Source organism: Phasianus colchicus, chromosome 3 (genome assembly GCF_987193195.1).
Source record: "Phasianus colchicus chromosome 3, bPhaCol1.hap1.1, whole genome shotgun sequence".
Lineage (NCBI taxonomy): Eukaryota > Metazoa > Chordata > Aves > Galliformes > Phasianidae > Phasianus > Phasianus colchicus.
Window position 1 is genome coordinate 63462725 of NC_143438.1, and position 16602 is coordinate 63479326.

General features: G+C 39.8%; 1 protein-coding gene across 2 annotated transcripts in view; it reads left to right on the forward strand.

Moving 5' to 3' along the window:
- Nucleotides 1-16602, forward strand: part of KCNB2 (potassium voltage-gated channel subfamily B member 2) — a 192497-nt gene that overhangs the window by 14494 nt on the left and 161401 nt on the right. Inside the window, exons 1-2 of one of the 2 annotated variants that reach the window (XM_090137712.1) lie at nt 1737-1897; nt 1984-2251. In XM_090137712.1, coding sequence (XP_089993838.1) covers nt 1881-1897; nt 1984-2251 — 285 coding nt within the window. In that variant the 5' untranslated portion in view covers nt 1737-1880. Of the gene's footprint in view, nt 1-1566; nt 2252-16602 lie in introns of those variants that run through there. The other variant, XM_090137711.1, reaches the window with a different exon arrangement.

A 16602-nucleotide genomic window follows, 5' to 3' on the forward strand; every position in this document is an offset into this window, starting at 1 on the left:
CAATCTTAATTTTATACTTGGAACTTTGTCATAAGTATGTCAGATATCACATTGAAATAATTCTTTGATTTTTCCTGAGTATTTTCGGAGGAGGATTATTTTGGATCCTTACTGCTCTAATGAGGATCTGATCTTTTTGACCTTCTAATTTCCTTTCAGATTTTCACCTTCCTTTCATGGTGAGTTTGTACCCATTGGTTCTCGTGCCATCACAGCCCTTTAATAGAAACAGTCCTTTTCCCTTTCTGGTGTTTACTCCTGATGTATTTATAGATAACAATCCCTTTTATCACAACCTTCATACTTATTCTGCAAAGAGGATCAAATTCTGGTTCACATTAAATGCTTTTTTAAAGCCGCAATTATTGCGCTTCAAAAGGAGAAGCAGACTGTTGAACTGTTGAGTTGCAGAGAACGGGAGGAGGAGACATCAATTCATGGAAATTCCTAAGGCGTACCTTCCTGCTTTGTAAGAGAAGCCAATCAAAGCATTCTTAATATTCTTCCCTTTGGGCCATGATACCATTGCTAGGTCATTATTTAAGCACCGTGTCAGATAATCAACCTTAGTAGGAGCAGTGGGTGTGGGCGGGTTTCCTTCCTGTTTCATACTGACATTCCAGATTTGGTGGTGAGCAGCTGCACTTCAGAGTTCTTTGCAGCACTATGTACAGTAAGTGCGGATTAACTTCAACATTACTAAAACTGAGATTACTGATGGCTGTCATGCAGTCATGTCACTTTAGCAGCTTAACAGGTGAACGAGTGGGACAGAAAAGAGCTTTTCTGAGCCTTTCTAGTGGTTGGTGACCCTGCCCATGGCTGGGGGGTTGAAACTAGATGATCTTTGAGGTCCTTTTCAACCCAGGCCATTCTGCGATTCTGTGATTCTATGATTCTTTGATTCTGTGATGAGCTATGAAACAGCATGCACAAAGTCCTTTCCTATATAACCCATATTACTGTTCAGTGAGGTTCAGAAGAGTTAGGATTCTTTAGACCAAATAGGTCGGGAAATCAGCAGTGTTTGGAGATATAACACTTGACTTGTCAGGATGGAAATTATTTGGTGTGTAATTTTTGACCATGAAAAAATATGGTAAGTAAAGTTTTGGAGGTTGGAAAGGGAAGCCGTTTCATTCAGTTTCAGACTGTATCTCCCAAATTTGATTTTCATTAAAAAAGAAGGGAGGCCCCACTTCTTTTTTTTTTTCCTTACAGATATTCCTAAGATCCTTCTAGTAGCCTACCTCACAAATTGTTAAGTAATCACATTTAGCTGACATTGCTGTATCAGAAACTGATATAACAAATTCTCTGTACAAACTTCTGATTTTTACAAAAGCAAATTCCTTTTTTTATTTTTTTTTTCCTTTGCTGAAACACAGTGGTCTTACCTATACCAGTTGTTCCAGTGGTTCTGTATACTACCACAAAGGAGTGTCACTGTAGAAGGAGCACCATTATTATATTTTCATCTGCACATGAAAGAGTGGAAGGAGAAAGAGTGAGAATTTGGGGGAATATGTTCTGCCTTGCCATATTCTAATTTTTTGTCTTTTTCAGCTGCAGGAATGGGTCAGTCTATCTGAAGAGGACTCTATCCAAACATTTGCAGTCTCCGAGCTCATTCTCCTAAAGACTCTGGCATTACAGCTGCACCCTTTTCATAATGGCTGAGAAGGCTCCACCAGGGATTAACAAAAAGTCTTCAAGGTCAACCCTTTCCCTCCCTCCAGAACCAGTGGAGATCATTAGGAGCAAAGCCTGCTCGCGGAGAGTTAAAATAAATGTTGGTGGGATCAACCATGAAGTGCTGTGGAGGACTTTGGACAGACTTCCGAGGACACGATTAGGAAAGCTCAGAGACTGCAATACTCATGAATCTCTGCTGGAAGTATGTGATGACTATAATCTAAATGAAAATGAGTATTTTTTTGATCGACACCCAGGGGCTTTCACTTCCATTTTGAATTTCTACAGGACAGGGAAACTACATATGATGGAAGAAATGTGCGCTCTTTCTTTTGGCCAGGAGCTTGATTACTGGGGGATTGATGAGATATATTTAGAGTCTTGCTGCCAGGCAAGATACCATCAAAAGAAAGAACAGATGAATGAGGAGCTGAGGAGAGAGGCAGAGACAATGCGAGAGAGAGAAGGGGAAGAGTTTGACAATACCTGCTGCCCAGAGAAGAGGAAGAAGCTCTGGGACTTGCTGGAGAAGCCCAACTCATCTGTGGCAGCAAAGGTAGGATAAATAGTATGTTTAATGCACAGAAGGAGAAAATTACGTCATCGCTCATGTATCTGGCATGTGTTTTTCACTAAAATATTTAGAGAAAAGAAGGATCTAAACATTTGTACCATGAAGTAAATACACCCAAATCTGTTCTAAAACCCACTGAAATCAGCAGAAGGATTCCTGTTGACTCCAGTTGAATTTAGGCAAACGCTGCATTTGTTGTATGTAAACAGAAACATCTGTGCAATTGTTAATGGACTTCATGTTAACTCTAAGATAAAGATGTGTCCAGAGAACACTAATTATTTCTTAGAAATGCATTTGGTTATGAGAAACATGTTCTATTAAGCTCACATTTATCCATGACAGTGTTGATATCTGTTTCATTACAGGCATTGTGTAGATGTGATATCCCTGACTCAAAAGGTGTGCTAGATGTTAAGATAATCAAGGAGCAGCATCAACAGCTGCTGCCTGTCATGGTTTTATATTGGGCGAGGATTGCAGTGTTTTCTCTTATACTGTGTTTTTTCTATCAAGAGTTAATTTATTGAAGTATTAAAGCATGTGTATATAAACACATGTATATGTATGTATGCATGTATATTTGTACATACAAATATATATCATATATATATGTATATATAATATTCATGTTATATGTATATTCAGTCAGGTGAGGAAACATTCTCTTGAAGCCCTGTTCTAGTACTGCTGTCTTCAAATAGGCAGACTGCTGAAAGTGACAAACAGTGGAAAAGTTTCCCTTTGCAGGACTGTGTACACACAGGGTGAGATTTTGGTGCTGCTATTTAGAAGAGAGTTTGCCTTACTTCTTGTTCTCTTTGTGATGCGGGGTACTGTTAAATGTGAGGAAAACTGTGGATGCTTGTCTCCAGTTCGAGGCACTGAAGACTGAAAACGTTCAGGATGTAGGTGTTTGAGTTATGCTTAACTATGGCTTTGTTTTCTTATGTCATTAATTTGTTATTGGATGCAACTCCATTGGACTAAGGTAAGCATTAAAAAATGTTGGTGCAATGGACAAAAAACAGAGTCCTGGCAAGAATATTTTCTTAAAATAGCAATTTCTTAGTATTGAGATGCAATACACAACATTTTTATTTTAGCTTTTCGTCACGGACTGCATAAATGCTAAGCAAGAATTGATTTTTTTTTAAATTTCATTTATTCAGACAGAATATAAGGTTCATAACCAGATTAAAAGCTATAGGAGAAAAAAAGTGTGTATTCAGTATATTTTACAATGTGATAAGAATACATTTTCTGCTCTGTAGATCCATATTCCAGGCCATATGTTCCTCTCCAGGAAAAGGAGCAGAGGGGAAGCAGATGGGCATAAGGTGTGCCAGGAAGGGTTCAGGGAGGCCGTGTTGCGCTCTGTGATCCCCTGGTACAAGTTAGCCTCCATCAGCCCCCCCAGGGCTTCCTGACACAGCTGCTGCACAGCCTGCAGGAGTCAGGGACCAGCTTCTTAGGCCTGCACTGTTCAGAAGACTCCCAATGTGACCTGTAGCAGACCTCCTTCCTTCCCAGATGGCTGTAAGCATAAAACAAGAAGCAGCAGCATGGTGGTCCTGAATCTGGCTTCTCACTGGTGAGCAGAGGGGGCTGAGCTCCTGGTGGGGTCACAAAGCTGGAGGAAATTGTGCCTGAGGGGGGACATCGCCCACCATGGCACAGCCACAGCTGCATCCTCACCATAAGTGCAGGCAGGCTTTGAGGGAGAGGAAATGGAGTGTGTGTTTGTAGAGCCTATTTTCATTTATTTATTTTTTTTAACATATAGAAGAAGGCTCAGGACGTCAGACACTAGTTTAATTAGTGCTTCCCTAAGACTGTTTTGAGTTAGGAGTCATCACAGCAAGATGGAATAGATGAATAGAGCAAAACTAAAATAGTGATTGTTAGGTTGTCTGTGATTAACATTTAGCCACTCTTTGAGTTGGTAGATAAATACAGAAATACAGGACAATCAAACTTGCATGAGTGCTTGCCACTGACCCAGCTCTTCATGGATCACCATTCCTCATCATGATTTTGCTTGAAAGCTGTTAGACCAACCGAGCTTTTAAGAAAATCCCCCTTTGGTTGCTCAGGCCAGATTTGTCCTCTGGTTTTGCAAATGAAAGTGGCTGTTTCTTTCTTTTCCCAAGATGATTAAATATGTATTGTTTACCTTTTTATTTTCCTTTTCCCTCATCTGCTTTGATTGAATGTTAATGTTCTACGCTTCCTTGCTACAGGGAGTTTCACATTGCACTTGTGTACATGTTGGAATGGATAACTGGCTTGCATTATTGCGGTTGCCTTCTGTCTAAGTTAATGCCATCTCATGTGATTCCTGTGACTCTAGCAGCTGGAAGTCACCCCGTTATATGCACTCCATTTCTCTTTCTGGCAATTCTCAGTCTGTAAACATATGTATGCGCCAAAATTATAGTCAGTTACACCCATGACATCTGAAGGAAGGCTGTAGAAACTTGGCTGAATGATATGGTTACACAGCATAAAAGGAGAGCAAAAGCTGTCACAGCACATTCAGACTTGTGGAACACAAACAAACAAGCAGAGCTGCACGTAAACAAGATATGCTGGAGTCAGTCATACGTGCTCTATCTGGAGCCATTGCAGGCTGTGTAAGGCCCTGGCTACAGTTCTTATCTCAAGTGTCTGGATAATGTCATTTTCAGATTTCTCATCTATTGTTTCATTACATGGTAAATTGCTAGTTTGTCCCAAAACAGGAGGCAGAACTATTTTCCTTCCTCTGTAGGAGCGAAAACAAGCAGCCTCCATCCTGTGAATCCTGTACTGGGCCATGACCCCAGGACCTCCACATCCCAGGGACAAGGGCTTCTCTCCCCTAGTACTGCCATCCCAACAGAGCATCTGGGATGGCAGATCTGGGCATAGAGTAGCATGTCTGGTTCAGCAGTGAGATGGTTCCTAGGAAAGGAGAGATGCTGGCATTTGTAAACTGGAATGCTGGGAATAAAGTTGGAAATATTACCATGGAGCCTAGAATTCAAAGATTTGATTCCTGTCTAACTTCTGATGAAACAGATGAAAATGTGGCAGTGTACAAAGCTGTATGAGAGGTGCCTGGTCTGTCATTCAGGTACTGTGTAGCATCTAAGCAGTTGACAGGAACAAATTACTTTTTAATCTCTTTCATATAAAAGATTAGGAACGTGAGGTAAACACTCAGGTATGGTTTGGATGTAACAAGGGTGTGCCTTGTTACTTCTGGTTCTGCTAAGATCCCTTTTGGGTCTGATCCAAAGCTGACTGAATTAAGGAGGAGTCCCAGTTTGGAATGGCTGTCATAAATTGTGCTTCTCTAGAGATCAGTGAAGGCTTGCCATTGTGAAGTCACTTACAACAAGGTAAAACACAGCAAGATTGGAGCATAGAAATAGATGTTATTTTATGGAATCTGTGATTAAATGGGAAAGGATGGTTAAGTATGTGTGACAAGGAATGAAAGCTATAGATAGTAAGAAAGGAGCATTATAGATCTAATTCTGTTGTTCAACACAGGTACACTTTACTATGTGAGTTTTTTATTTTAGCAAGCGTGAACATGCACTTCATTTCCATCAACAGTTTCCTCTAGGTATGACAATTCTCACATAGTCCTCTCTCCAGCAAAGCCCTCCACGATTTCAGTAGAGGTTTTGAGCAGGAAAGGCAAGATTTGTCTCTATTTTCCTGCATTCTCATTCTTAAGTTTTTCAAGTAGGATTAAGAAGGAGTTTTGTGAGAGTCTGGCATTTGCCTGCAGAGTAGTGCCTGAGATTTTTGATCACTGTGCTACAAGTATTTTGTGAAAACTGAAGAAGGTTATCTTACCAATTTATAGTGCAGCAAAAACAAAACAAAAACATATTTTGAGACTTTAAGGCAAAGAAGCCTGGAGAGGAATAGACCCTCTCCCAAGAATGGTCCATGGTACATCCATTTTTCTTCACCAATGTCTTAAGCACCATGGAGATTTTCTTTGGGAAGTTAGAAAAAAAAAGAACAACCCATAACTTTGTCTTTTAGTTACAGAGTTTCCTTAGAGAAGAAGCAGCTCTGAACAATCTGTCTGTAGTCCGAAAGTCCTCAAGAGACACCAGAATGCGTATTGATTTCAGTTGGGTGTGAACTGACTTCAGCTGGATTGCATAGGTGGGTACAGTCCAGAACCCAGCTGAACTGGGATATTAAGGATGAACCTAGCTGAGTTCAGGCCTTTTCAGTGATGTATGTATCATATTAGTCTGTTCAGTTTTTTTAAGATTAAAATTAAGCTCCAGAGGGCTTTACTTCGGAGCAACTATGAATGATCTGAGGGCTGGAGCACCTCTCCTATGAGGAAAGTTTGAGGGAACTGGGATTGTTTAGCTTGGAGAAGAGAAGGCTCCAGGGAGACCTCATTGTGGCCTTCCAGTACTTGAAGGGAGCATATAAACAGGAGGGGGAACAGCTGTTTACAAGGATAGATAGTGATAGGACAAGGGGGAATGGTTTTAAACTGAGACAGGGGAGGTTTAGGTTAGACATTAGGAGGAAGTTTTCACTCAGAAGTTGGTGACACACTGGAACAGGTTGCCCAAGGAGGTTGTGGATGCCCCATCCCTGGAGGCATTTGAGGCCAGGCTGGATGTGGCTCTGGGCAGCCTGGTCTGGTGGTTGGCGACCCTGCACACAGCAGGGGGGTTGAAACTCATGATCATTGTGGTGCTTTTCAACCCAGGCCATTCTATGATTCTATGATGATTCTACACGTACTGCTTCACAGTGTTAGTACATGAGCTCCTACTTCCATTTTTGTTTGTGGAATTAAAGAGCTTGATTCTTTTCTCACATTTGTTTTATATCAAATCCTGAAATAAATAAATATCAAATAAATCCTAAATAAATATGGAATGTTTCAAGTGCAGATGAGATACTATAAATATAGTTAGTGAGGTCAGAAATAAGAATATCTAGGAAAAGTACGGAGCTTATTTCCACCTAGAGATATTTGACACTGTCTAAATTATCTTTCACTATCAGATGTATACGTAAGAGTATTTTAAATTACTTGCAGTGGTATTATCAATAAATATCAGTATCATTTTCCTTTTTTCTATGTTTCAGTATTTTCTATCACAGTTTGGCCCTTTGAATATAACTGCAGAGTAATTGCTTGGGATTGACTCTACAGATCTTTCATGTGCAAGTAATTCTTTCTTAAAGCTCAGTATAAATATTAACTGATCAAATACAAAAGGTTGTATAAATAAGTTAAGTCATTAAAAAAATTACTAGTCAGTCACACTCCCTGATTTTCACTTAACCCCTGTTGATGTACATACACAGAAGGGAAAAACATTAGCAGTTTTACCTCTGCTGCATGGGGTTTACCTTCTTTAAAGTTATGTGAAGCCTGGTGAGATTTAAAGTTTATTCTGTTTCTCTCTCTGCATGTCTCATTTGTCCTTATTTTACGATGTTTTATTTACTTATTTATTTATTTACTTTATATTGCTGGCTGTAACAAGTATTCCTCCTTTGTGAAAAGCACAACAATTTATCAGCTAACTAGTGGATTGTGGACTGCAGATGGTATAATTATCCTAAGCCTTACTGGAAATAGTGAGGGGTTTGAGTGCTGCATTTAGTAACTAACACTCTATGAAGGAAAAAAAAAAACTATATATCTATATCTATATAAATATATATATATATATTGTTTTTAATTGAAAATAAGAAGAAGCATTAAGTCAAGGGGATTCAGGCCACTGACATTTATTTGGCTGCCTCATGCATTATGTCTCAGCTTGTCACACTGACTTGTTGAGGGAGGGCACTCCCAATGTGTGTTTGGGACCTGATTCTTATTTTCCATGACTGTTGTACCTGTATTCTGCACCAGCTCTTATTCCTATTTAGACATTTTAGAGCAGCTTAAGAATGATCTTGGGATAACAGAGAATTAGCAGAGTCATTATGTGACTTCAGAACAGAGCCGAGTGCCATAGAAAACATTTCTGCATTCCATTGCAGCTCCTTACAAATCAACTCCTAGTCCATCTTGCTGAGTTTATACTCAGGGGCAGACCGTAATGAAGGGCATGCTACTGGTTCTTTTGGGTTGATGAACAAATCAGAAATGCTCAGAGGATCTCAGGAAAACTTTCAACCAGTTGGATGAATTGCAAAGAGTTACCACAAATAAGAAGAGTCTGTACATGGGTGGATGTTTGCACTGAGTATATAAGATAGTGTTCAAAAGAAAGGAATGTTTTCTTATGTTTGCATCCTTTGTTTTGTGAATGAAAGACTTTTTCTGCATATGTCCTTTTTTTTGCTTTAGATGAAAATGTTTTGTTTCATCTAGACTTTGCTGTGTTTCTCTTCTATGACAGCTCATATTTTATGTGCTTTCTTTCCAATGTATTTGAAGACCAAGGTTGATGATGGCAGGGAATTAAGAATGTCACTTTTAGAGCTTGTACTACTTTAATTCCCACAAGTAATTATATTGTATGCCTCATAGCATGATAGCATTTGCTGAAGAGGAGTGGTATTTTCTAGCTGACGTGTAGGTTGAACTTCTATTTGACTTATGGTTTCAATTGATTTTATAGGGACCCTGTTACAAGCCGTTATCTGAATGTGCTAACAGGAATGCTACAGTTTGCTTTGTCACACCCAATACTTTAAAAACAAATGGCTGCTGAAACTTAGCTGTGGAAAAAAAATAGGATGGTCGCTGGAGGTAAACATACAGCTCCATCTCACCCTAATTTCTGGACAGGATACTTATTACCTCTCTTTGCTTTTAAGGGGAAGTATTTTTTTGTGTCAAACGATGAAGTCATTCAATGTGATGTGAGACAAAGAGATTGTATTTGATCCTAGTCATTCATATTTAATAACTAAAGTGTTCTAATATCTTGAAATATAAGTGAATATATTGTTTTTTCAATAAGTATCATATCAAGCAACACAGTAGACTGGCAGTAGTTAATTGATTTTGTTTTAAGAGCTTCTGTATGCTTACTGCTGAATTGGTCATTAAAAGATTATTTACCTTCTTTACTTCCTCTGTGAAGTATCATGTAACTCATGATTCAGCATTTTTGGTCAGCCTAAGCGTTATGGGAACAGAACTACCATCTGATCCATCTTGCTGCAGACGTTTAATTCCTCAGTTACATCAGGGTTTCCCCTGGCTGCCTGATCTGTGTGTTATGCTCAGAGGTCTTGCTGCAAAGTAGAACTTATTAAAAACTGCTGTTTGGTTAAAATGAATGAAATGTCCTTTGAACCAACCTGTTTATTATTGACATGTAATTCTCAGTAAATCAGATACTTAAATTATGGAAGTAGTGCCAGGAGCAAAGATGTAGTGAGGTCATATTCAGATGGTCTACCACTGACTTCATGCTACAAAGAGTATCCCCATTCATTGCATGAACAGAAGAAAAACATCTTTCCTCCTTGAATCTTGGATTCCTATGACAAAAAGGTTTCAGTGACGCTGTTTTCATTGATGCATGAGAAGAAAAATTAAAGAGGGTCCATGATGAGTCATGTTAAAGTGGGGAGGATCTGGTCAGAGATCATCTTGGCAAATTTAACACATAGCAGGGCCTTGATGGGATGCACACGTGAATGCTGAGGGAGCTGGCATAAGTGACTGCCAAACTTATCTTTATCGTCCTTGAAAGGCACTGGAGAAAGGGAGAGGTGTCTGAAGGCTAGAGGAAAGCCATTGTCACTCCAGTCTTCAAGAAGGAGAGGAAGGAGTAGCTGGGAAACTACAAGCCAATCAGCCTCACCTTCATCCCTGGAAAGGTAGTGGAGCAGTTTATTCCGGATGTCATCTTGAAGCAAGTGGAAGAAGGTTATCAGGAGTAGTCAGAATGGATTCACCAAGGTAAAATCTAGCTTGACCAATTTTGTAGCCTTCTATGATGTCATAGCTGGCTGGGTAGCTGAAGGGAGAGCAGTGGATGTTTTCTGCCTTGATTTCAGCAAGGCTTTTGACACTGTTTCCCATAACATCCTCATAAGTAAGCTTAGAAAGTGCAGGATAGATGAGTGGTGAGGTGGATTGAGAAGCGATGGACTGTCAGAGCTCAGAGTCCCACACCTGGGGAGGAATAACTGCATGCATCAGTACAGGGGCTGATCTACTCAAAAGGTGATCTGCAGAGAAGGACCTGCATGTTCTGGTGGACAACAGGTTGGCCATGAGCCAGCAGTTAGCTCTTGTATGTGGCCAAGAAGGCCAGTTGTATCGGAATGCATTACAAAGAGCTTGCCCAGCAGGGTGAAGGAGGCGATCCTTCCTCTCTATTCTGCCCTGGTGAGGCCACATCTGGAGTGCTATGTCCAGTCTGGGTCCTTCAGTTCAAGAAAGATGGGGAACTGACTTCTAGAAGGAGTCCAGCGGGGGAGAACAAAGATTATTAGAGGCCTAGAGCATCTCCTTTATGTGGAAAGACTGAGAGATCTAAAGGGCAGATGTCAAATGGATGCGACCAGAGACTTCAGTGGTGGCCAGTGACATAACAAGGGGCAATGGGCAAAAGCTGGAACATAGGAAGTTCCGTGCAAACATGAGGAAGAACTTTTTTACTTTGAGGCCAACAGAACACTGGAACACACTGGAACTGATTTTTAACTCCTTCTTATATCCTGCTTCTGCTATTTGTTACCCTAGATTGAGTCTAGTCCAAAATTAATTTTTTTTTAGTATACGTAGTGCAGTGTTTCTGGTTAGGGTGGTCATATTTTGGGCATTATGCTATGCCCTTGGCGAGCTGGCTTTTCAGCTGTGACATGTCACTTAAGCTGTGTCGTGCCTGAGTGGACAGACCAGACTGCTGTGCCTTTTACTTCACTGAGAGGCAGATCGTATGTCCTAAAAATGTTGTATTTCCGTTCTGTGTTTTCATAAGCCTCTGGCATTGCATTGTCTTCTCACATTTAAGATATTTGGAAACAGATAGATGTCAGGGAGACATATACTCATAAATTAAATGACATGAAGGTGATGTTATGTGAAGGATTATCTGGACCAAATCCGTTGGAAGCAAGGGGCTCCACTTGCTGACTAGATGAACAAGCTCTGTCTTTCTTTTGTAAAGTTGAAAGCATAACAAATCTATGAGCTATCCTGCAAACTGGCCGTTCTGTGTGTCTTATTGTTCCAAGATGCAGAAGAGCAAAAAACAGTTCCTAGTTGACCAGAAAGCCAAAGAGATTCCTGGGTGTTACATGTTTCTGGAAAACAAAAATAAGAACCACAACAAAATGAAAGTGTTTATCATGACATGGCAGACTCATAAATCTTCTACTTGATGAAGATACGCAAGTATTTCATGCATAGCACTGAACCCCAAGTCCTTTGAGGGAGTACTAAAAACAAGCATGTGTCACTGGCACAGCTGTTTCAAAGTGACAGTGAGATCCAAAAAGTATCCCCATGGAGTCTTTTTATGAAGACACCACAGTCTGCTCTTTAAATGCATGGGTAATTCTCTCTTTGAGGATGCGTGCAATATGGCCATTTTTTCAGGTGAAATAAGAATGTGTATTCCATTTAAGTTTATTTGATTTGCACTGTTAGGAACCCAGAAAAAAAAAAAAAAAAGAAAAACAATACCAAAAAAACCCCTACATCCTGTTAACTGTACAATATCTTGTCCATGCGTTCTTGCATTCCACATGCCGAGATAGGTCTTCTTCTGTTTCAGAACAATGGAAGAGAAAGTTGTCTATAAAAAGCACATTTAGGCAGTGAAATAGGAAATACAGAGTAGCTCTTCTCTCCACAATCTGTGTTAGGGGGTGCTGGAACTTTTGGTCATGCATTTCCTAAGAGTAACTATATACAGTGGTGACAAATCTAATTTTGTAACTCACAGTATTGCACAGTATTTTGTAATGTGTGAGCTGATGGAGGCACGCAGGACAGTGGTTTTCTACTTACAAGCTGTCTGAATTGTATTGATAATTTTCAAGTCATCTTGCAGTTACTTGCTATAGAAATTCATGCAGAATTGATTTTAAAACATAGAGAAAGGCAAGAGCCTTGGGATGTAAATGTGAAGCCTGAGGAAATGTTTGTCTGGGTGACTAGGTGAACTCTTTGACACCAAGAGAGTCTTGCCTGATCTATGAGGCTCAGATTCATTCCTCACTGAGAACAGTTTATGCCTGGTGGTTGCAGGAAATGGTATTGTATTCCACTAAGCTCTTGCCTAAAAACTGGCAATTCACTGGGCTAATAAAAAAACCTTCTAGGATTAGCTCAGCTTTTCTGTTCTAGTCTTTTAAGGCAAGTTAAATAAAAGTCCAACAGTACTGAAATTCTTCACACACACACACACACACACACACACAGACAGACAGACAGACAGACAGACAGACAGAAGGAGCTCTGCTGCAATATGTTGGAGCACACGTGTTACTCAGGGGTCAGTGTTTTCACTCATTAAGTCCTTCCTTATGCAGCCACCAAATATAGAGACTACTTTAGATAGCTCGGGTATGGCACACACCAGAACTGTCCCAAAGGTGCCCAAGTTGCAGTGACAACTTTAAGCATCACTGGTCACCTGCAGTAGACCCATTGGAAGGGATGACTACTGGCTTATTTGGTGACAGTCAGCCCAGCATGCTTTGATTTATGGTATTGCTAAAGGTATTTTTAGTGAATTCCTAGATAGTCCCACTTTTTCAAACTTCTTCCATCAATCACGTTTCTGTCACAGACAGCAGTGGCATCAGGTTTTGTTTACCAACTCACCTTCACATCATTTATTTCCTGAGCCCTGTAATCTCTTTCTGAGTTGCTTGTGTTTAGCTTTTGGGAAGATTAATTTTATTTTATTTTTTAGAACAGTGGATATTGCTAAATTAAAGTATTTAAGGTAGATCATTTGCAGACTGCAAGAGATCATCTCAGAAATGTTACAGGTTTATTCGGAGGAAGAACTGTGAACTCATTTCCATTTCTATTCTCAAAACCTTCCTATTGCATTTAGTATCTTTATTATATATATTTTGGGTATAAATTCTTTTGTGAATTTAAATGCCACTTGGAAGAAAAAACTATTTCAGAAAAATCTTAGTCTACATCTGTATGCAAATACATTTTGTCAGATTATAGCATAGGAAAACTTGGCCAGTGCCCCTAAATTCTGCCCAAACACTGCTGTTGACTTCAAAGACACATAGGCACAAAAAGGCAAAATGTTTGGTGTAAAAAGAGTATACAAGTATATGGCCAGTCCTGTGTGACTGGCATAAAGCTTCTTTTACAATTCAAGAAGAGCAGTGAATGACTTAGACATTCCTTAGTACTGAGGCTGTTTGGTAGTTGGGGTTGTAGCTACTCTGTAGTTAGGCGACTTTTGGGCTGGTGTGGTACCCAGTGGTGGTGTAACTGTAAGAATGGCAAGCACTTGCAATGTTGTGGCTAGAATTATAACTATTCTCTTCTGGATCATATGGTATGAATCCAAATTCTGTGCTGTTTCACAGTCCATTACATGATTAGAGCTGTTTGAAGCGCAGTTTGCTTTCTTTGGCTGTGCTGACCTGAGGTCAGAAGAGTGGCACCATGAAGCAGCTGGTTCCTCCAGACATAAGCTGTGAGGCTGAAGGTCCTGTGGATGAACTCAGTGAGTACCTTGTGTGTTGAGAAGAACATGAATGCTTCTGCAGATGGGAAAAGAAATCTGGATTGATGTTCTTTTATTTTAAAAATAAAACGTGAAGGCTTGAAGAAGAAAAAAAGAAAGATGTGTGGTTTCATGCTAGAGTGAAGTTCATTATGAAGGACAGAATCTGTGAAAAAATACGTTATTTTTGACAAGAAATAGAATGAGAAATCCCAGCATTTCTACTATTTATTCTTTCAAAGGTCAATAAATGATATGGGAAACGGAGCAGAACAGAGCTTACTAATCATTTTAGAAAGCATACAAGCTAAATCCTGTGAGCTGAATGCTAAGTAATAGGTTTATTTTGTGTGTTGAAAATGTTTTTCTAAGATGACTTTAAAAAAGAAAAAGTGGATTTGTCAAAATAGTAAAACAAAGGAAAAGGATCTAAATTGATACAATCTGACTGTAGCGGTCAGATTGGAAATAGCAGCGAGGTCAATATAAACACTTACACTTGGTCAGTTCATAGCTGCAGCAGTTAAGGGATAGTTTAGATGCAGTTTTGGTAAGAAGGACCATTGACCTCTTAGCTGGATGTGAGGACATCTCAATAACTGCTCAGAATTGAAATATTTTCATCAAAAATTCCACTTCACCTGCTGGTAGCCAATGTGTGTCCTGCTCCCATTTTAGCCTTTTGCATGGGGTTGTTTTCATGAATCTCAGCCAGACATTAAAATGAAGCTGTGAAATTCTGACAAAACAGTAAATGGCAGGGAGATTAGAGAATGGAAAACAATATGTTTAGCTAAATAAAAACATCCAGAAGCAAGTTTCGAACAGCCCAAAATCTGCTTGGGTGTGATCTTGGTCAAGTCACCTACACTTGTTATGATTCAGTTTGGCCATTTCTGAGTGGGAAAATTCAACCAAAGACATACAGATATGACTAATTCCTTAATTGCTAGACACATTTTATTTTTTTTATGGTAAGTGTTGTATTTTAAAACTGTTTCTGCTAGCCAGCTCTTAGCCCTCAGGTCAGCCTTTACACACACTTCAGTGAACCTGATGTGCTCAGGATTTTAGGTGGCGATATTCTCTGCCCAGCATTGAGATGTACATGGATTTCATTGTAAGCTACATCAGAACATTAACCCAACACGCTGCAGTGAAATGGTGAATAGTTCCTCTTAGTTTTCAGAACCTTTTTTAGTCTATTCAGATATAATCAACACAGCTTTTTGCAACCAGGTATGCATACTTTTGCATGAAATAAGTATGTTTAAGAGTTTAACTAGAATGTATAATTGGAGGTGAGAGGCCCTGGACTGAAGGGTGTTCTGAAGGGTGATGAATGTGCTATAGAGAGGATTGAGGAAGGTTGGATGCGCTCCTTAGGAAGTCTTCTCAGTGTTTGTTAACACCAGCAGGGACTGACTAGTGTGACAACTCTGACTACAATATTATGTCACTGATGTTAGTAATGTCTGTGCGGAGGATATTTCTCTTTTATTTCTGAAAGCAAATGAATTTTCTTTGAAGAGAGCTGATGCGTCTGACTCACGGGTTTCCTTTCCTCTTGGGTTGATTTCTGTCACTATGTGAAAATAAAATTTTCAGTTTATGGGGTATGAAATTGAAAATGTAAGCCTAATGTTAGAAGTATCCATTATTGCACTGAATCCCTGCTAATGTGTCTGATATTTACTTTCCAGCGATACCCCATTCACATTAATTTAAATTCATCATTTATAGTTCCAGCATCATCTTTTTCCTTCCTGATTTCATTTAGAGACCAAAACCCAGCTTTAACTAGGTCTGGCTTCCAGAAAAAAAGGCTGTGTGTGAGAGAGGAGCAGCCAGCAGAGCACAGTTGCTCACTGAGGGAAGTGTCTTCTCTCTTTCTTTCCCTCTCTCCCTCCCTCCAGGCTGCCCCAGGCACTGTGTGGGCACAGTTGCCTTCTGCTTGTTCAGTTGGCTCAAAGTTGGGCACACTGCAGGAGATCCCACCTCCATCACTTCAGGCAGCAATCAGAGCTGGAGTTCTCTTTCATGCCTTCTCCCCTTCTCTTTTTAACTGGGAAGATGGGGAAAAAAAACCAAAAAACTAAGAACGCTCTGAGTCTTTGCCAAATTCCAGTTATGTAGACAGGGATGCTGTCCATCAGGAGCTGGAATTAGTTTAACTGTTCTTTTAAAACTTTTCTAAGGTGGAGCCTCCCCTACAGAGGGATGTCCCATCAGTCTGCTGAGCTGCTCGTAGCAGGAAAGCCAATGCCCACTGGCTCTGGTGGACATTGCTGTAACAGGATCCAGTGCTTAAGAAAAAAAGAAAATACATTTTTCAGTGAATGAAGAAGCCTGATAAATTTATCCAATGATGTCAAATATTTTGTCATTCAGTGCTTGGTGAGTTGTCACAGATAAGGTAGATTTCCTGGGCTTAACGATGCTATTTTGAAACACGATTGTTAAAGGAGATTTACAGTACTCTGAAAAAATGGACTGAGATAATAAATCAAAAAGAAGAAGTAAAACACAGAGCTGGCTTATGTCTGAAGAGCAAAGGCAGCTTTTCTTCTCTTTCTACACAAAGTCACGGTAGCCATTGTGTCACTGAATATTGTTTCATTTGCACAACAACCTATAATATCCAGATGAGTTCTCTCACTA